Source organism: Pelodiscus sinensis, chromosome 1 (assembly GCF_052426305.1).
Source record: "Pelodiscus sinensis isolate ZL-2025 chromosome 1, ASM5242630v1, whole genome shotgun sequence".
NCBI lineage: Eukaryota > Metazoa > Chordata > Testudines > Trionychidae > Pelodiscus > Pelodiscus sinensis.
Genome location: NC_143052.1, coordinates 357,697,170 through 357,718,058, shown reverse-complemented (window position 1 = coordinate 357,718,058; position 20,889 = coordinate 357,697,170). Strand labels below are relative to the sequence as shown.

At 47.3% G+C, this 20,889-nt stretch overlaps 1 protein-coding gene across 1 annotated transcript; it reads right to left on the bottom strand.

Moving 5' to 3' along the window:
• Positions 1–2,377: 2,377 nt before the first annotated feature.
• On the bottom strand, positions 2,378–3,325 carry LOC102450973 (olfactory receptor 52M1-like). The gene has a single exon (XM_075923280.2). The coding sequence runs from the start codon at positions 3,323–3,325 to the stop codon at positions 2,378–2,380; it is 948 nt and encodes a 315-aa protein (XP_075779395.2).
• Positions 3,326–20,889: the final 17,564 nt, after the last annotated feature.

Genomic DNA, 20,889 nt, shown 5'->3' with positions numbered 1-20,889 from the left:
GCCCAAAGTTTGTGGAAGGCTGGAGAGGGATGGCATGAGACAAATGGCTTGGTCACTGTCTTCGGTCCATCCTCTCCAGGGTCCCTAGGGTTGGCCACTGTCGGCAGACAGGCTACTGGGCTAGATGGACCTTTGGTCTGACCCAGGACGGCCATTGTAAGCTCAGGGCTCAGGGTCGGGGGTCTCAGTGGACCCCCTTGATTTTCATGCACACCTGCTCCTGGGTGGCCAGGCTGGCAGCTCTCCTGCCCTAGACGGCCACTTTCCTTTGCCTAGTGCTGAGATCGTGGACGAGGTCCACGATGTCCGCACTAGCCCAGGAAGGTGCTAGTCTTGCGGTCCAGGGCAAGCTCCCGGGAGCCGCCAGCCTGGTCCCGGGAAGAGGGGGTGGGCTGGGGGACATCGGGTGGGTGGCTCGATCCGTGCCAGGTCCAGGGTCTGCTGGCTGGGTGCTGGCAGGCTTGCACCTGGCACGGGCACCGTAGCCAGCCCGTGCCCCTTTAAGGGGCCTGGGGCTGGGAGGGGGGCAGTAGAGTTTCCTTGGTGTTGGCCAGAGTGGCCACCAGGGAAACCTGGGGAGGGCTAGCCTCCCACTAGTTCGAATTAAGGGTCTACACACCCCTTAATTCAAACTAGCTAGTTCGAACTAGGCTTAATCCTCGTAAAATGAGGATTACCTAGTTCGAACTAAGCGCTCTGCTAGTTCGATTCAAATTCGAACTAGCGGAGCGCTAGTGTAGCGGCTATGAATGTTAGTTCGAACTAACGTCCGTTAGTTCGAACTAACATTGTAGTGTAGACATACCCAGAGAAAATAATCATATTGCCTCTCTAAATCCATGGCACATCCACAAGTAGAATACTGCTTCCAGATGTTGCCACACCTCTGAAAAGATATATTGGATTTGGAAAAGATACAGAGAAGAGAAAAAAAATAATCTGAGGTGTGGAACACCTTTTGTCTGAGGAGATATTAAGAAGTCTAAGACTTTTCAGCTTGGATAGGGGATGATGAAGGAGGGACATGATAGACATTCTAGAAAATCATGACTGGTGTGGAAACATTGAATACGGAAATGTTTACTCCTTCACATAATACATAAACAAGGGGTCATCCAATGAAATTAAAGAGCAACAGATTTAAAATAAATGATATAAGTAATTTTTTCCACAGTCAGCCTGTGAAACCCGTTGACTTGAATATAGCAGAATTTCAATAAGAACTTATGTAAGTTCAAAGACAATGAGTCCATCAATGGTTATGAGGCAGGATCAGCAGGGATCCAACACCATAGTCTGCGTGTCCATAAAGTCTGTTTTCCAGAACATGGTAGTGGGTGACAGGTGATGAATCCCTTGATAATATCCATATTCCATTCATTCCTTCTAAATCCCTTTGGTATTGGCCAATGTTGGAAGACGAGATACTGGATTAGACGGACCCCTGGCCTTCTTCAGAATGGTCATGGTGATATAGAGCCCAGATGTATCTACCCCCCCACAAACACAGTAACACACTAGACTCCACACTCCACCCAGAGTTGAGATTTCCCCCATGAGTCTTGGCAAGGTCTTCCCACACAATTAATAACAGATGAAGCATATATATTAACATTTTAAAGTTAAGTAGAACTTTCCGCAAGATATAAGAACATGTTTGTACTAGAATTGAAAGGGTCTTATATTTGTTTTTCTCTCTTTGGTATAGGAATGAAATACAGTGCTCATTTCAGTTAATTGCTAAGTTACATGCTTTTTTGGCATACCGCACTTGCAAATGAAGCCCGGGATTTGAATTTCCCGGGCTTCATTTGCATAAGCGTGGAGCCGCCATTTTTAAAACGCCGCTGCTTCGAACCCCGTGTAGCGCGGCTACACGGGGCTCGAACTAGGTAGTTCGGACTAGGTTCCTATTCCGAACTACCGGTACACCGAACTACCGGTACTGGAACGAGGTGTACCAGTAGTTCAGAGTAGGAATCCTAGTCCGAACTACCTAGTTCGAGCCCCGTGTAGCCACGCTACACGGGGTTCGAAGCAGCGGGGATTTAAAAATGGCGGCTCCCCACTTATGTAAATGAAGCCCGGGAAATTCAAATCCCGGGCTTCATTTGCAAGTGCGGTATGCCTACATTACCCTCCTAGTTCGAACTAGCGGGGTAGTGTAGACATACCCTTAGAGATGTGTCCATTCCATGACATACAAACAGAGAGATTTCCCAGTGTATCACACTGATACTACAAAGGAAGGTCAGGAAAGAGATTAATGACTCCTTGAATGTCCAGGAAAGTAATTTAGGGCACAGGGCCCGGCATCATGTCTCCAGCCAGCTTTGGATAGTCCTCCATCTGAGATCCAAAGTATCACAAGAAAACTTTAGATCCCTTTCTGAGTAAAGAGCCGGAGCAGCCTGTCCCGGATCTGTTTGGTCCTAACCCCATAGATGATGGGGTTCAGCACTGGGGGGAACAGCACGCACACATTAGCAAAGAGAACATAGAAATGCAGAGCCACACTCTGGCCAAACCGGTATGTAAGGACAGAGAAGAGACCTGGGATGTAGAAGGCTAAGATGGCACAGAGGTGGGAACCACAGGTCCCAAAAGTCTTAAGTCTGGCGTCCTTGGTGGGGAGGCTGAAGATGGCCCTGAGTATCAGGGTATACGACACAACTATAGAAAATATGTCAAGACCAATCTGCAAGACGGCCGCAAAGAGGCCATAGTAGCTACTGATGCGGATGTCGGCGCAGGCCAGATTCACCACGGCTGTGTGCTCGCAGCACGTGTGAAGGATGACGTTGGTTCTGCAATATGGCCACTGCCTCGCCAGCAAGGGACAGGGCAATGTGATCAAGCCACCACGTAGCAACATGGCCAGGCCGATCTTGCCCACAATAGGGTTGGTCAGGATGGTGGAATGTCTCAGGGGATTGCAGATGGCCACGTAGCGATCCAACGCCATGGCCACAAAGATCCCAGACTCCATTGCAAGGAAGCAGTGAATGAAGAACATCTGAGTGAGACATGCACTGAAATTTATCTCTCGGTCATTGAACCAGAAGATGCTCAGCATTTTGGGTACGGTGGATGTGGACAGGACCAGGTCAGTGGCAGCCAGCATGCAGAGGAAATAGTACATGGGCCCATGGAGACTCGGCTCCATCTTCACAATGAGCATGATGGTGAGGTTACCCAAGAAGGTGATAGCATACATCACTGCAAAGGGGATGGAGATCCAGACATGGGCCCCCTCCAGGCCAGGGATGCCCAACAAGATGAAGGTGGAGGGATTGGGGGAGCCGGTTGCATTGGAACGTGACATGGAATCACGGTGAACGTCTCCAACTCTGAGGTAGAGTGTTGTCTCCTGTCCGTTCTGTAGGTTCTCTTGTCTTCCCGTGTGCCTTGCGTCTAAGGTGTTGAACGCAGTACAAATGCCTAAATGGATAGACAACTTTAATAAGATACACAACATACACCACTAGAGGCTGCTCTCATGGGTGAAGCAAATTGGTCACCCTTTACACACTGGGAAGTTACATTTTCATTATTCAGAGTAATGGATTCTGAGCAACTAACTCTACTAAGGCCAGTTCCGTTTCTTGTCTTGTTCCATGTGTCATGACTTCCTGCATGTCTTGTGGGGCAGACCTTAAAAGGCACCAGCTGGCAAAATGGGTCTGGGTTCTGGTTATCCATCGTTGCTGCATTGAGAGCCAGGCTAGAAAGTCCATGCTTTTGAGAGATCCCTATGCACCTGCTTGATAAAAATCTGAGATAGGGAAAAAACAAATCTTTGCCCAAACAATGCAGAGTCTTGTGGCATCTCAGGATACTTTAATACAGCGGAGTTATTGTGTGATACTGGAGTCATCCAGAAATAGCTATTCCACAGTTTTTATATGAACATGTGATTTTGAAACATTTCTTGAAAAATGGGCATGTTATTCCGGCATCCCTATCACCGTTCCACGAGGGATAAGGGATGTCTTGAAATAGCACATTAGTTCAAAATTTGGTGCATTTACACAGCACCCTAAACTTGAAATAAGAAATGCAATTTGCACTATGCAAATTGCTTATCTTATGTTGATTGTATTTCAAAAGAGATTATTTCAAAATTTGGGCATCTACACTGCATCACATTTCAAAATAACATGCTATTTTGACAGAGCTCTTAAACTTTGTGAAACGAGAGTTACAGGGATGCAGAAATAGTACGCCCATGATTTTGAAAAATGTTTCCAAATAATGGGTGCATTTAAAAGATGTGGGGCAGCTATTTTGGGATATTGGAGATATCCTGAGATAGCCCCACAATCTAGGCATGCCCTAAGAGAATTCTTTGGGTATAAGCTTTTGTGGGTAAAACTGATGAAGTGGGTTTTACTCACCAAAGCTTATGCTCTGATAAATCTCGTAGGTCATTTTTGCACTTGGAGATTAGTCAGAATTTACTTTAAGTTTGACTTCTGGAGACCCAATTTTACAAATTCGAAGTCCTGTGAAATCACTATGGGGCAGAATTGATTATTCCGTCAATTATTCCAAAATATTGTTGCTATGTAGACATACTTTTAGGCTGCATCTAGACTGGCAAGATTTTGCTCAAAGGCTACCGCTTTTGCGCAAAATCTTGCCACCTGTCTACACTGGCCGCAAGTATTTGTGCAAGAACACTGACTTCGTACTGTACAAAATCAGTGGTTCTCGCGTAAACACTCCGATGCTCCCACTCAGGGATAAGATAAGTATTCTTGCACAAGAGGCCAGTGTAGACAGCCAAGTTAATTTCTTGCACAAGAAAGCCCAATGGCTAAAATGGCCTTCGGAGCTTTCTTGCGCAATAGAGTGTCTACACTGGCACGGATGCTTTTGAGAAAAAGATGTCTTTTGTGCAAAAGCATCCGTGCCAGTGTAGATGCTCGCTTGCGCAAATATTTTTAATAGAAAAACTTTTCTGTTAAAAGTATTTGCGCAAAATCAGGCCAGTCAAGACGCAGCCTTAGAGACTAACAAAAAACAGACAGACAGACAGATACAGAGATAGATAGATATCATGAGCTTTCGTGGGCACAACATACTTCTTCATATGAGTGGAGCAACAGGGACAGAAAGAATCGCCAAATTTAAATCAGAAAAAGAAGGCGAGAAAAAATCTGTTAATTATAGTGCCTGTGCTGAAAGAGGCTGCGGGAGTGGGCTGGAAGCGTCCCATACTTAGCTTTGAATGTCATTTGGGTGTTGAATATAATGGCCCTTCCAGTTCATGTCTTTGATCAGTCCCTGGGAGATAGTGTTGAATTGGCATATGAAGGCCAGTTCTGCTGTCTCTCCCTCTCTCTCTAGTTGGTTCCTGAAATTACTTGGCTATTTTTAAATCCATTAACGAGAGTCTGGCCATGTTAAAATGTTGCCCCATATGCTTCTGTGTATCCATTAGAGATTCGAAATTAGTCTCTTAGGCTATGTCTAGACTGCAAGCCTCTTTCGAAAGAGGCTCTTTCGAAAAGAGGCTCTTTCGAAAACAGACCCTCTTTCGAAAGAGAGCGTCTAGACTGCACGTTGAACTTTCGAAAAAGCGGCTTGCTTTTTCGAAAGAAAGCATCCAGTGAGTCTGGATGCTCTCTTTCGAAGAAGCCCTATTTACATTGAAGAACGCCTTCTTTCGAAAGAGGAACTTTCGAAAGAAGGCGTTCTTCCTCGTGAAATGAGGTTTACCGCCATCGAAAGAAAAGCCGCGTTCTTTCGATTTAATTTCGAAAGAACGCGGCTTGAGTCTGGACGCAGGGGAAGTTTTTTCGGAAAAAGGCTACTTTTCCCGAAAAAACCTCTGAGTCTGGACACAGCCTTAGGTGCTACAGGACCACTCTTTTTTTTTTAAGTTGTATAAAGTGACAGACTAACAGGGCTACCCCCCTGAGACTTTTAAACATGCCGAGTCTGCAATGGGTAAGTTTCAAAGGGACAAGGGAGGCTGCAAAATAAAGAATAGAACGCATCACATTCCCATGGGCAGACAGAGATGTGTTCCCAACATGCTAAGAGTTACTAACATCTAAAGAGACCTAAATATAGTCCTGTATTTTGTTTCAGCTACACCAGACTAACGCAGCTACATTTCTATCACTACAGAGACCTAGTGCTTCAAAGAGACAAATTCCCCAACCCTGAGGGAAATCATCAATGACTCATGGGTGGAAAAAAACACAAACAAAATGGGAATGACAATTGCATGTGGTTTGAGAAGGGATCACGAGAGAGCTAAAAAGCCAAGTTTCCATCGTCAAGTAAGTAGAGAACTTTGGGAAAAAAACTTGGGTCAGGGGCCCCATGAATGCAGAAGTTGGGCAGAGGACCAAAATATAACTGGGGCTATGTCTAGACTTCAATGATTTATCTGAAAAGGGTATGTAAATTGTGCTCCGCAATTTTCATACCTTTTTCCAACAGTTTTTTTGGAAGAGACTTTTCCGAAACTTGGCCAAATTTTGGGAAAAAACCCTCCTCTTTCAGAAGATCCCTTCTTCCTTGTGAAATGAGGAAGACAGGACTTCCAAAAGAGCGTGTCTGCTCTTCTGTGTTCCTTGGATACAGCCGAGTTTTTCTGGGATACCAATGGTATCCCGGAAAAACCCGATAGTATGCACATGCCCAAATAGGGAAAAGGAAAAATCGAAAGTGATACAAATTGGGAGTTATGAAAATTGAGAAGGGACACTAAACAGGGAAATACCCATGCATGGCAGTCCTAAGGATACTAAACAGATAGTTATGAAGTATATTAAGAAGCAAAGAAATAGTAGAAAGTGTTTAGGACAATTCCTGGAGGGAGACAAGAAACTAGTTTAGCAAAAGGGAGATTGTTTCCAGGAATAGTTTGGCTCTGCCCTTGGCAAGAAGCAGCATCAAGTTCTCCTATTCCCTGAGGTGATAACAAATGAACCAAAAATACACAATCAGGAAGCAGGAACGCCATCTTTTGTAAAAAAGGCAAATACAGGACAATTATGTGTTAAAAATAAACTATTAAAAATAAAGGGGAAGATTTGACAAGGTTAGGAAAAGAAGGACAAGGTGTTATGGGACTGGTGAAAAAGCAAGTTTAGGACTATCCAGTCAATCCTACGGTTTATGGGAAACAGGCTTTCTCAATCAAACGTTACACCCAGCAAGGTGGATGGAAGAATTCTTCCATTGATCATATGCTTTCCTCACAAGGTTTAGTTTGGCATACAAATGTTTCTCAGGGGTGTGGATGATTTTTGCTGCTTCAAAAAATAAACATTGATGTTTGGTGCACTCTAAAATCATTGACACTAGCAGGAACTGATGTGTTTTGAGTCCTCCCATTCCCCTTTCTTAAGTCAGCCAAAAAAACCATTGCGCAAATGGAAGTCAGCCGCTGGAAAAAAAAATTCCCCGCTTTAAGTTGTTTTACAGTAAGTACCAAGTATTTTGGAACATATCTTGGACTTATAGGCTACATCTACACAACAGGGTTTTGTCAACAGAGGCTTTGTCAACAGATACTATCAACAAAGTTTCTGTCGACAAAGAGCGTCTTGACTACACCCAGTTCTGTCGACAAAGCAAGCCGCTTTTTTGACAGAGAGTGTAGACGCTTTTTTGAAAAAGCACAGTGTGGATGCAATAGCACCTTTTGTCAGCAGAACTCTGTTCACAAAAGGCGTTACTCCTTGTAGAGTGAGGTTTACCACCGTCGACATAACTGTCAACAGATTGTGGCGGTAGTGTATATGCAGGTATAGTTTTGTCAACAAAAGTCCACTTTTGTCAACAAAACCTTGTAGTCTAGACACACCCATGGTGAGGATGGCCTAGTCGGGGTAGGTTGGGCCTTCGTTGGGGTAGAGTGCATATTTTGGTTCAGCGCTCTACAGGAAGCATGTAGCGAACTGGAGGGGACCCAGAAGTAAGCATCAAGGTTGATCAAAAGGAGGAAAAACAAGCTGAACGAACAAGCTCAGGGAACCAGGTACATTTACTTTCTGAAAGAGTAGATTGGGAGAGGACCCCGAGTCAACCACATGAAAGTAAGTCAAAGCTATGTGAGCCAGGGAAGGCCATTTGAGTGCTGAAGGGTTTGCCAAACGGAGACAGATGGCCAGCAGTCTGCGATGACAGATACAAGAACTCCTGCATTTTGCATGATGTGCACATTAGATGACCCTTCCAGTCCCTTTCTGTGATTCTACAATGATAAATCCTAGTGCAGGTCAGAGAGTAACCAGACATAAGTTACGAAGTTTAATGCAGGGGAAAGGAAGTGCAATGAAATATCCTGTGTTGTACAGGAATACAGACTGTGCAATCTAGTGATCCACTTTGACCATAACTGCAATGAATCGATTGACAAAGAAAGTAGACTGGGCTCTCTATTTACTGCTTTTTCATAACACACAAACAAAAGACCTTGCACTAACACTGATTATCTGAACATGCAATAGTGAGAAAAGATTTTTTTTTGTATATAATCCATATTTAACCTGTGGAACTCCTTGCCACTGGTATTATTGGAGCAAAGAGCTGGGCTGACTGGGATTCACAACTGGATTGGCCTCTGTGGGTGGTGCTATTGGTACCACATTTCATTAAGGCTGTTTGACACCTTTGATTAGAAGATCTCGTATACAGTTGTATATAAGTTTGTCAAACATTAACAGGGTGAACCAAAATTTCCTGCAGTGGGTGTCTGCTTCAAGCTGAATTGTTTTGTTGTCTTTTTTTTTTAAAAATCAAGCATAAGGCTACAGCCTACTTCTTCATTGAATTTAGGAAATAAGACATTTTGCCTATATTGAAAAGTTCTGACACAGGTTCAAGAGAGGAGCACTCACACCTCCATACTTTCCAGCAGATAAAAGTCAGAGGCTGTGGGATTTGGTCATATTTAGTCTGCAGAAGAGAGGAGTGAGGGGGGATTTGAGAGCAGCCTTCAACTCCCTGAAGGGGGGTTCCAAAGAGGCTGGAGAGAGGCTGTTCTCAGTAGTGGAAGATGGCAGAACAAGAAGCAATGGGCTCAAGTTACGGTGGGGGAGGTCTAGGTTGGATATTAGGAAAAACTATTTCCCTAGCAGGGAGGTGAAGCACTGGGATGGGTTCCCTAGGGAGGCTGACTCCTGAGGTCCCTGCCAGCCCTGAGAGTCTAGCATTCTAACTGACTCACCCAGTTCCTGCCCACAGAGAGCTTTTGCATCAGTGGTACCTGAGCAAACCACAGCCCCCACCTCAGACTTGGGTTTGTAGCATAAATCTACTAATTCCTGCCATTCCTGAGCCATGGAAATGTGCCTTCTTGGGGCTGGAGGCCATCGGCTGAGGGCACACAGCCAAGCGGGACAGTTTGACCGGTGACACTGGCACACACAGGCCCTGTGGCAAAGGCCCTGGGTAACTGGTGGCTGTGCAGAGTGGAAAGCACTTTCCTTCCTAGCGCGCCCACATCGCACTGGGTCTGTGGAGCAGGGGAGCCCCCAAGCAAGGGATGGTACCTGTGAGTGCTGAGGGAGTCTCATCTTCCCTGGGAATCCCCCTCAGGCAGCCGCGTCCCGCACCTCTCTCAGCCCAGCATCCACAGCAGCATCCGCGCTGAAAGCCAACACCAGGGAGAGCACTTTTATAACCCAGCCCTGGGGCGTCCCAGTGGGGTTCACTCGGCCTCCAGCGGAGAAGAGATCTGGATGTTCATAGGCGGGAGACCTGCCTGCCGGCACCTCCCTGCTGTTTGTCCAGCTTCAGGGGTAAACAACAATTAAGGGACCATCCCACTGGGAGAGGAGAACTCCTGGGCTCTACGCTGAGTCAAAGAGGAATTGGCTGCTCTGGGCCTTTACGTGTGCTGAAAAACTGGTGTTGATTAGTAAGAGAACTCGGGTTAACATTAGCTGCCCCAGGGTCTGATACTGTGTAAGTGGAGGATGGCTCGTTAGACTGTAGACAGCAGATCTGGAGAAAGATGACCAAGGGCAGACAGGAGAACCCCATACAGTATGGAAGGATCTCCAGAAACCCTAAGAAAGTAAAAGCAGCCAGAAGTCCTGTGGCACCTTATAGACTAACTGAAGTGCTGGAGCATAAGCTTCCGTGGGCAAAGACCCACTTCGTCAAAAGCATCTCACAAAGTGGGTCTTTGCCCACGAAAGCTTATGCTCCAACACTTCAGTTAGTCTATAAGGTGCCACAGGACTTCTCGCCGCTTTTGCAGATTCAGACTAACACGGCTACCCCTCCGATACTTAAGAAAGGAACGTGACTAGGAGCATGTCCCCATTATACAGAGAGGTAAACTGAGGCATAGAGTGACCTGACATGGCCATGATCACACAGTGATTGGCTCACAGAACCCCGTAGTCCTGCGTTCCCTGCCGTAACCACTCTCTCTCCTTCAGTCACTGCATGCGACAAGAGAGGAAAGGACTCAAAGTCTAGCAGGGCCTCTCCACTGGGCAGAGATGACGGACTTCCCCGGGGACAAGATGGAGGTGCTGAGACCTCACCCACCGTCACACTGTGAGGCTGTCACATCATGATCCTCCCTAGGCCGTGCCCACACAGCCACACACAGGCAGGGACACACACTGCTGCATTTACACAAACGCTTCCACTAGCCACTCATGGGCCCAGCAGTGGATGGTCTCCAGGCAGTTCCTCACTCCCCTCTTTCTCCCCCCAGTTCTCCAGCCGAGGTACCCGAGTGGTGCCATTTTGCCCTGGTGAGAACCTGACCGCGGTGAGTTTATGACCCAGTCTGCCGCTCCCTCAGTGTGAGGAGAACAATACGAAGAGAAGAAAAGAGAAACGGCCCGACCGGGTCAGACCAAATGTCCAGCCAGCCCAGTGTCCCGTCTTCGTCCTTTGGCCCACGGCAGGTGCCCCAGAGGGAGAGAACAGAACAGGGAATCAACAAGTGAATCCTAGAATCTTAGGGCTGGAAGAGAACTCAGGAGTCATCAAGTCCAACCCCCTCCCCAAAGCAGGACCAACCCCAACTAAATCAACCCAGCCAGGGCTTTGTCAAGCTGGGACTTAAACACCTCTAGGGATGGAGATTCCACCCCCTTCCTAGGGAACCCAGCCCAGTGCTTCTGGTGAAATAGTTTTTCCTAATATTCAACCTAGACATCCCCCATTGCAAATTAGGACATTTGCTCCTTGTTCTGTCACCACTGAGAACGGCTTCTCTCCAGCCTCTTTGGAACAATCCCACCCTTCCCCCTTCCCCTCCGCAGGAAGTTGAAGGCTGCTAGCAAATTCCCCCTCACTCTTCTCTTCTGCAGACTAATCAAGCCCAAATCCCTCAGCCTCTCCTCGTAGGTCACGTGTTCCAGCCCCCTCATCATTTTTGTTGCCCTCCGCTGAACCGTCTCCAATTCATCCACATCATATGCAAACTTCTTTTACGCTTCTGTACCAGTGACAATGGACTCAGTCAATAATAGAATTTCCACTCCATGCATCTGACGAAGTGGGTCTTTGCCCACGAAAGCTTATGCTCCAATAAATCTGTAAGGGTATGTCTACACTAGCCCCCTAGTTCGAAGTAGGGAGGCTAATGTAGGCATTCGAAGTTGCAAATCAAGCCTGGGATTTAAATATCCCGCGCTTGATGTGAATCTTCCCAACTGGTCGTTATTTTTTGAAATTTACAAGTCCGGACAAACTGCCCGCGTCTACACGCGGCAGGGACCCGGTAGTTCGAATTAAAGCCCTAAATCGAACTACCTGTTATTCCTCCTGAAACTGTTTTATCATGTGCTGGCTTGGGGTGTCCTTGTCCCATCCTGGTGGAAGGTATTTACATGTTCCGTGGGAGTTAGCCATGCTAGCCATACTGCATCGAGTTCATGTCCCAGACACTCACTTGCCGAGAAAAAACATCTGCTTTTGAGAAGGTCTCTCTGTTACTCATAGCAACACTCTTGCTCACTTTGGTTCAGGTCTCAGACCTTTCACTAGGCCCTGCCTCTGCTCTACCCCTTCTCTGAGGCCGCCCCCTTCTCACTGCATCACCCTGCCTCCCCCATCCTCACTCACCTTCACCAGGCTGGAGTAGGGAGTTGGGGTGCAAGCTCCGGTCTTGGCCAAAGTGTTCAGAGTATGGGAGGGCTCAGGGTGGGTGATGTTGGTCCAGGAGGGGTCCTACTTTGAAGTAGGAATAAGATCCTCCGGAAAAGGGCGCTTTTTCTGGAGGATCGGGGCCAGTGTAGACGCTCTTTTCCGGCTTTTCTAAAACCGGAAAAAAGCGGCAGACATTTTTATTTAAATGCCGCGGGGGATATTTAAATCCCCCGCGTATTTCCCTATTGCGATTTCAAAAATTACCATGCCCCTTCCGGAAAAGGGGCCAATGTAGACGAGCCCCTAAAGTATATATTGGGTTGGGAGATGAGTGAAGGACAGTGTGGCTGTGTCTAGATTACATGCCTCTGTCGGCAGAGGCATGTAGATTAGACACATAGGCAAAGTCAAATGAAGCCACGATTTAAATGATCGCAGCTTCATTTAAATTTACATGGCTGCCGCGCTGAGCCGACAAACAGCTGATCAGCTGTTTGTCGGCTCAGCGCGATAGTCTGGATGCTCCCCTGCCGACATCAAAGCCCTTTGTCGCCAGCTCCGTTATTCCTCGTGGAATGAGGTTTACCGGAGCGGCCGACAAAGGGCTTTGATGTCGGCAGGGGAGCGTTCAGACTAGTGCGCTGAGCGGACAAACAGCTGATCAGCTGTTTGTCGGCTCAGCGCAGCAGCCATGTAAATTTAAATGAAGCCGCGATCATTAAATCGTGGCTTCATTTGACTTTACCAAACAAACAAATCTACATGGCTCCGTCGACGGAGCCATGTAGTGTAGACGTACCCTGTGTGTTTGTGAGAATGACAGACACACATTCAGTGTGTAAGAGTGACTGAGATTTGTATTGTTGAGCTCCCTCCATACCCTTCTCTCTGTGTGGAGATGGGGTACAGAAGAGGGGGGAGGAGGGACACCCCGACATCAGTGCCCCTTCCTTCTCTCTCTCACTCCCTGCACACAAGCAGGAGGTAAGTGCATTATAAGTTCTACCTCATACCCAAATACCCTCGCCTCATGTCCTTCCCGCTCCTTCTCTGAGGCCCCGCCCATGCTCCCCCCTTCTCTGAGGCCTTACACTGCTCGCTCTGTCCCCCTTCACCTCCCTTCCTCACTCACTTTCACCAGGCTGGAGTTGGGGTGCAGGCTCTGGTCTTAGGCTAAAGGGTTCAGAGAGTGGGAGGGGCTCCGGGCTTAGCCCAGGGTAGGAGCTTGGGATCCAGGATGAGTTTCAGGGGGCAAGTGCTGGGAAGGAGTTTGGGAGCAGAGAGACTCATATCTGGGGCAGGAGAGGGTTCAGGGCTGGTAAAGGGGTTCAGGAAGCAGTCTCTGGCTGGGCACCTTTGAACTGAGACTCCTTCCAGGTGATGGAGCAGTGGGGTTAAGGCAGGCTTACCGCTGCCCTGGCCCTGCACCACTCCTGAAAGGAGCTGGCATGTACAGCAACGGCTCCATGGCCCCATGTGCTGCCCTTCAGGTACAGGCACGGAGCCCACAGCTTCTCCTGGCCACGGTTCCCCGTTACTCATCAATGGCAGCTGCAGGAGCGGTGTCTGCAGGCCAGGACAGCATGTGGAGACCCCAGCTCTGCCTCTCTTAGGGCTGCAGGGACAGGCCAGCCAGGACCAGGAGCAGCAGTTACCATGGGGATAATGACTGCAGCCATGGCAGGTTCGGCATTTCACAACTCACTCCTCATGTAAGCATCAGAGACCAGTCAAAACCCAAAACTAACCCACTTTGCGATCAGTACAAGAAGTAACAACCACCCCCCACAAGTGGTTGAGAGCAGCCTTCAACTTCCTGAATAGGGTTCCAAAGAGGATGGAGAGAGGCTGTTCTCATGGGTGGCAGAAGCAGAACAAGGAGCAATGGTCTCAAGTTGAGGTGGGAGAGGTCTAGTTTGAATATTAGAAGAAAAGATTTCCCTAGGGGCGGGATGAAGCATGGGGATGGTTTCCCTAGGGAGGAGGTGGAATCTCCATCTCCAGAAGTTTCAAAGTCCTGGTTTGACCAAGCCCTGCCTGGGATGACTGAGTTGGGTTGATCCTGCTTTGGGCAGGGGCTGGACTCGATTACTCCTGAGGTCTATGCCCATTCTGGGATTCTAGGATTCTGTGATTCACGTGATGGTTCCCTGTTCTGTTCATTCCCTATGGAGCACCTGCCATTGGCCAATGAAGGAAGACGGGACACAGGGCTAGATGGACCTGTGGCCTCACCCCGTAGGGACGTTCTTCTGTTCGTATCGTTCTCCTCACACTGAGGGAGCGGCAGACTGGGTCATAAACTCACCCCATCAGGGTTCTGACCAGGGCAAAATGGCACCGCTCGGGTACCTCGGCTGGAGAACTGGGGGAGAAAGAGAGGAGGGAGGAACTGCCTGGAGACCATCCACTGCTGGGCCCAAGAGTGGCTACTGGAAGCGTTTGTGTAAATGCATCAGGGTGTGTCCCTGCCTGTGTGTGGCTACGTGGGCACGGCCTAGAGAGGATCATGACGTGGCAGCTCCACAGTGTGATGGTGGGTGAGGTCTCAGCACCTCCATCTTGTCCCCCGGGGAAGTCCGTCATCTCTACCCAGTGGAGAGGCCCTGCTAGACTTTGAGTCCTTTCCTCTCTGGTTGCATGCAGTGACTGATGGAGAGAGAGTGGTCACAGCAGGGAATCCAGGACTACGGGGTTCTGTGAGCCAATCACTATGATCATGGCCGTGTCAGGTCACCCTATGCCTCTGTTTACCTCCCTGTATAATGGGGACATACTCCTAGTCACTTTCCTCCTTAGGGGTTTTGGGGATCCTTCCGTGCTGCAGAAGGTTCTCCTGTCTGCCCTTGGTCATCTTTCTCCAGATCTCTCTGTCTACAGTCTACCGAGCCGTCCTGGCATTTACATGGTATCAGACCCTGAGGGCAGCTAACCTCAACCCAAATTCTCTTACTAATCAACAGCATTTTTTCCATACACACAAAGGCACAGAGCAGCCAATTCTGCTCTGACTTGGCAGAGAGCCCAGGAGTTCTCCTCCCCCCTTGAGACGATGCCTTAATTACTGTTAACGCCAGAGCTGGATGAACACCAGGGAGGTGCCGGCAGCCTGGTCTCCCACCTATTAACATGCAGATCTCTTCTCCGCTGGAGGCCGAGTGAACCCCCCTGGGACTGCCGAGAGCTGGGTTATAACCAGTGCCCACCTCGGTGTCGGTTCTCGGCGTGCGACACTGCTGCAGATGCGGGGCTGAGAGACATGCGGGACGCGGCTGCCTGAGGCAGAGTCTGAGGGAAGACACGTCCCTCTCAGCACTCACAGGTACTAGCTCCAGCTGAGGGGCTCCCCTCCTCCGCAGACCCAGTGCAATGTTCGTTCACTAAAAGGGAAAGTGCCACCAATTGCCCAGGGCCTTTGCCACAGGGCGTGTGTGCACCAGTGTCACTGGCCAAACAGCCCCGCTTGGCTGTGCGCCCTCAGCCGATGGCCTCCAGCCCCGAGGAGGCGCATTTCCACGGCCCAGGGATGGCAGGAATTAGCATGTTTATACTGCAAAGCAAAGTCTGATGCCTTGGCCTGTGGTTTGCTCAGACTCCACTGAGGCAAAAGCTCTCTTTGTGCAGGAACTGGGTGAAGTCCTCAGGAGCCAGCTGTGTGTCAATGCCCAGAGACTGTCGCCTCCTCCCCTTGCTTTGCAGGGCTCTGCTGGTTAATGGGGAAGAGAATCAGTTAGAATCATAAAATCGCACAGCTAGAACAGGCCTCAGGAGTCATCGAGTCCAGCCCCCTGCCCAAAGCAGGACCAACCCAACTCAATCATCCCAGCCAGGGTTTTGTCAAGCTGGGACTTAAAAACCTCTAGGGATGAAGATTCCCTCCCCCCCCCTTCCTCGAGAACCCATCCCAGCATTTCCCCTCCCTCCCATTCACCTTGGTCTCTCAGGACAGGACAAGAAGCAAAGGGCTGAAATTGCAGCAAGGGAGGTTTACATTGGACATTTGGAAAAACTTCCTACCTGTCAGGGTGGTGAAACACTGGAATAAGTTGCCGGGGGGGGGGGGGGGGGTGGAATCTGCATCACTGGAGACATTTAGGATCTCGTTGGATTGACATCTCTCAGGGATGATCTAGACGGTGTTTGGTTCTGCATGAGGGCGGGGGCTGGACTTGATGACCTCTCAAGGTCCCTTCTAGATCTAGTGTTCTATGATTTTAGCTCCCACCTCAGCGGGATGTGGGTGATCTATGCCGATAGGAGACCCTCTGTCCTTGTTGAACGTACTGTCTACTCTGAAGCACCAGGGCAGCCCTGCTGTAGCGTTTCAATGTAGACAAGCCCCCAAGTCGATCTTACAGAAAAGCATCGAATCCACATCTGCAAGTGTGTGCGGCTGGAGAATCCACCCCTTCCCCTGCAGTTTGTCCCAGTGGCTAATCCCCCAGTTTAGGCAGCTAATGGCGATTTGGCCGCATCATCGCACTGGGAGCTCCCAATGAACTGCAGGGCCAGAGAATGATGAACTGTGGCTTAAGGATGCTCATAGGGAAGAGAGTCCTTGCAGTGCTTTCAGCAAGCAGTTTGCTACGACAGAGAGGGGACAGGTCCCGGCTTGGAGAAGGCATTCAAGGGAAAGCTCTGTCTGTAAAAAGCAGCAGCTTGATGTGTGGACCACGTGTTTCAGTGCCTGATGGACAGACATTGTCTGTTAGCACTGACTGCAATGACTGGATTTAGAAAGATCCAATGTGGATGGGTGAGGAGAGGTCTCAGAGGGATGAGGATTATTTCAGATGAGGCAGAAAAAGCCAGAGAATTGGAGCAGTCAGAGAATCAAGTGACTGTATGCAACCTGCCTGCTGGGAAGTCAATATGTTTGGGGCAGGAGTGTTCCCAGGTTGATGATGGATTTAAAAGTAGCTAAGTAGTTTCAGGAACCAACTAGAGAGAGAGAGAGAATAGCAAATAAAAGGAAATAACTTTTCCTTATTCATTTTTCCCATACCAGTCATGATTTAATAGTCCTCTATCATACACCCGCTTAGTCTTCTCTTTTCTAAACTGAAATTTCCAAATCTTTTTAATCGCTCCTCATATGGGACCTTTTCCAAACTTTTAATAATTTTTGTTGCCCTTTTCTGAACCTTTTCCAGTTCCAAGATATCTTTTTTTGAGATGACGCGACCGCATCTGTACACAGTATTCAAGATGCGGGAGTACCGTGGTTTTATAGAGAGGAAATACAATATATTTTGTCATACTCTCCATGGGTATGTCTACACTACCCTCCTAGTTCGAACTAGGAGGGTAATGTAAGCATACCGCACTTGCAAATGAAGCCCGGGATTTGAATTTCCCGGGCTTCATTTGCATAAGCGGGGAGCCGCCATTTTTAAATCCCCGCTGCTTCGAACCCCGTGCAGCGCGGCTACACGGGGCTCAAACTAGGTAGTTCGGACTAGGTTCCTATTCTGAACTACCATTACTCCTCGTGAAATGCAAATGAAAAATGGCGGCTCCCCGCTTATGCAAATGAAGCCCGGGAAATTCAAATCCCGGGCTTCATTTGCAAGTGCGGTATGCCTACATTACCCCGCTAGTTCGAACTAGCGGTGTAGTGTAGACATACCCTATCTCATTTTAAATGATTCCTAACCCTCTAGTAGCTGTTTTGACTGCCGCTGCACAGTGAGTGGATGTTTTCAGAGAACTATCCACAATGACTCCAAGATCTCTCTCTAGAGTAGTTGCAGTTAAATTAGTCTTCATTATAGTATATATATCGTTGGGATTATTTTTTCCAATGTGCATTACTTTACATTTATCAACATTGAATTTAATTTGACATTTGGTTGTTTAATCAACAGATTTAGTCACTTAGTTTGGTGAGGGCTTTTTGAAGCTCTTCACAGTCTGCTTAGTCTTCGCTATGTTCAGCAGTTTGGTATCATCCGCAAATTTTGCCACTTCACTGTTTACCTCTTTCTCTAGATCATTAAGAAATAAATTGAATAGGATTGGTCTTAGAACAGACAGTTGGGGGACCCCACTAGTTACCTCTCTTCACCCAAACAACTTACAATTTATTCCTACCCTTTGGGTACGTCTAGACTACCGGGTTTTGTAAGCTGCTTTGTCGACAGAACCCTGTAGTCTAGACACAACCCTACAGGCAATAACACCTTCTGTCGACAGAACTCTGTCGACAGAAGGTGTTATGCCTCGTAAAATGAGGTATACCAGCGTCGACAGAACTGCTGAGTTCTGTCGACGTTATGTCGACAGAACTCAGCGGTAGTGTAGATGCTTGTATAGTTTTGTCGATAAAAGTCCACTTTTGTCGACAAAACTCAGTAGTCTAGACACACCCTTTGTTTCCTGTCTTTTAACCAGTTCTCAATGCATGAAAGCAACTTTCCTCTTCTCCCATGATAACTTACTTTACTTAACAGCCTTTACTTAACAGACCTTGTCAAAGCCTTTCTGGAAATATAAGTACTCTATATCTACTGGATTCCCCTTGTCCACATGTTTGCTGATCCCCTCAAACGCATGATTTCCCTTTACATGATTTTCCAAATTTCAAAATGAAGCACTATTCTGACAAGTCCCTCAACCCCTGTGGAACAATGGATTCACAGGTGCCGAAATAGTGTGCCCATTATTTCAAAATATATTTTGAAACAACGGGGGCATTTAAAGATGCAGAATTGCGATTTTAGGATACCTCTGCTATACCGATATAGCCCCACTGTCCAGATGTAGACTAATTATGGTTTTTTTTCTCCCCCCCTCCTTTCTTTTTCTGCTTTAAATTTGGGGTTTCTATCCCTGTTGCTTCACTCATCTGAAGTGGGTTGTGCCCACAAAATCATAGAATCATAGAACCATAGGACAGGAAGGGACCTCAAGAGGTCATCGAGTCCAGCCCCCCGCCCTCAAGACAGGACCAAGCTCCATCTACACCATCCCTGACAGATGTCTATCTAACCTGTTCTTAAATATCTCCAGAGAGGGAGATTCTACCACCTCCCTTGGCAATTTATTCCAATATTTGACCACCCAGACAGTTAGGAATTTTTTCCTAATGTCCAATCTAAACCTCCCCTGCTGCACTTTAAGCCCATTACTCCTTGTCCTGTCCTCAGAAACCAAGAGGAACAAATTTTTTCCTTCCTCCTTGTGACACCCTTTTAGATATTTGAAAACCGCTATCATGTCCCCCCTTAATCTTCTTTTTTCCAAACTAAACAAGCCCAGTTCATGAAGCCTGGCTTCATAGGTCATGTTCTCTAGACCTTTAATCATTCTTGTCGCTCTTCTCTGTACCCTTTCCAATTTCTCCACATATTTCTTGAAATGTGGCGCCCAGAACTGGACACAGTACTCCAGCTGAGGCCTAACTAGTGCAGAGTAGAGCGGCAGAATGACTTCACGAGTTTTGCTTACAACACACCTGTTGATACAACCTAGAATCATATTTGCTTTTTTTGCAACAGCATCACACTGTTGACTCATATTCAACTTGTGGTCCACTATGACCCCTAGGTCCCTTTCTGCCATGCTCCTTCCTAGACAGTCGCTTCCCATCTTGTATGTATGGAACTGATTGTTCCTTCCTAAGTGGAGCACTTTGCATTTCTCTTTATTAAACCTCATCCTGTTTACCTCTGACCATTTCTCTAACTTGCTAAGGTCATTTTGAATTATGTCCCTATCCTCCAAAGAAGTCGCAACCCCACCCAGTTTGGTATCATCTGCAAACTTAATAAGCGTACTCTCTATCCCAATAGCTACATCATTGATGAAGATATTGAACAGGACGGGTCCCAAAACAGACCCTTGAGGAACTCCACTTGTTATCCCTTTCCAGCAGGATTTAGAACCGTTAACAACAACTCTCTGACTATGGTTATCCAGCCAATTATGCACCCACCTTATCGTGGCCCTATCTAAGTTATCTTTGCCTTGTATATCAATAAGAATATCATGCGAGACCGTATCAAATGCCTTACTAAAATCTAGGTATATGACATCCACCGCTTCTCCCTTATCCACAAGGCTCATTATCTTATCAAAGAAAGCTATCAGATTAGTTTGGCATGACTTGTTCTTCACAAACCCATGCTGGCTATTCCCTATCACTTTATTACTTTCCAAGTGTTTGCATATGATTTCCTTAATTACCTGCTCCATTATCTTCCCTGGGACAGACGTTAAACTAACCGGTCTATAGTTTCCTGGGTTATTCCCTTTTTTATAGATGGGCACAATATTTGCCCTTTTCCAGTCTTCTGGAATCTCCCCTGTCTGCCATGATTTTTCAAAGATCATAGCTAAAGGCTCAGATACCTCCTCTATCAGCATCTATTGAGCATCTCCGCCATTTCCAAGTTTCCTGTTACTGCTTCTCCCTCCTCACTAAGCAGTGGGCCTACCCTGTCCTTGGTCTTCCTCTTGCTTTTAATGTATTTATAAAAGGTCTTCTTGTTTCCCTTTATGCCTGTAGCTAGTTTGATCTCATTTTGTGCCTTTGCCTTTCTAATCTTGCCCCTGCATTCCCGTGTTGCTTGCCTATATTCCTCCTTTGTTAGTTGTCCTAGTTTCCATTTTTTATATGACTCCTTTTTTATTTTGAGATCATGCAAGATCTCCTTGTTAAGCCAAGCTGGTCTTTTGCCATATTTTCTATCTTTCCTACACAGCGGAATTGTTTGCTTTTGGGCCCTTAACAACGTCCCTTTGAAATACTTCCAACTCTCCTCAGTTGTTTTTCCCTTCAGTCTTGCTTCCCATGGGACCTTA

What these genes read in the sequence shown, in the direction of transcription:
- LOC102450973 (XM_075923280.2), bottom strand. Translation starts at nt 3,325, where the DNA reads ATGTCACGTTCCAATGCAACCGGCTCCCCCAATCCCTCCACCTTCATC.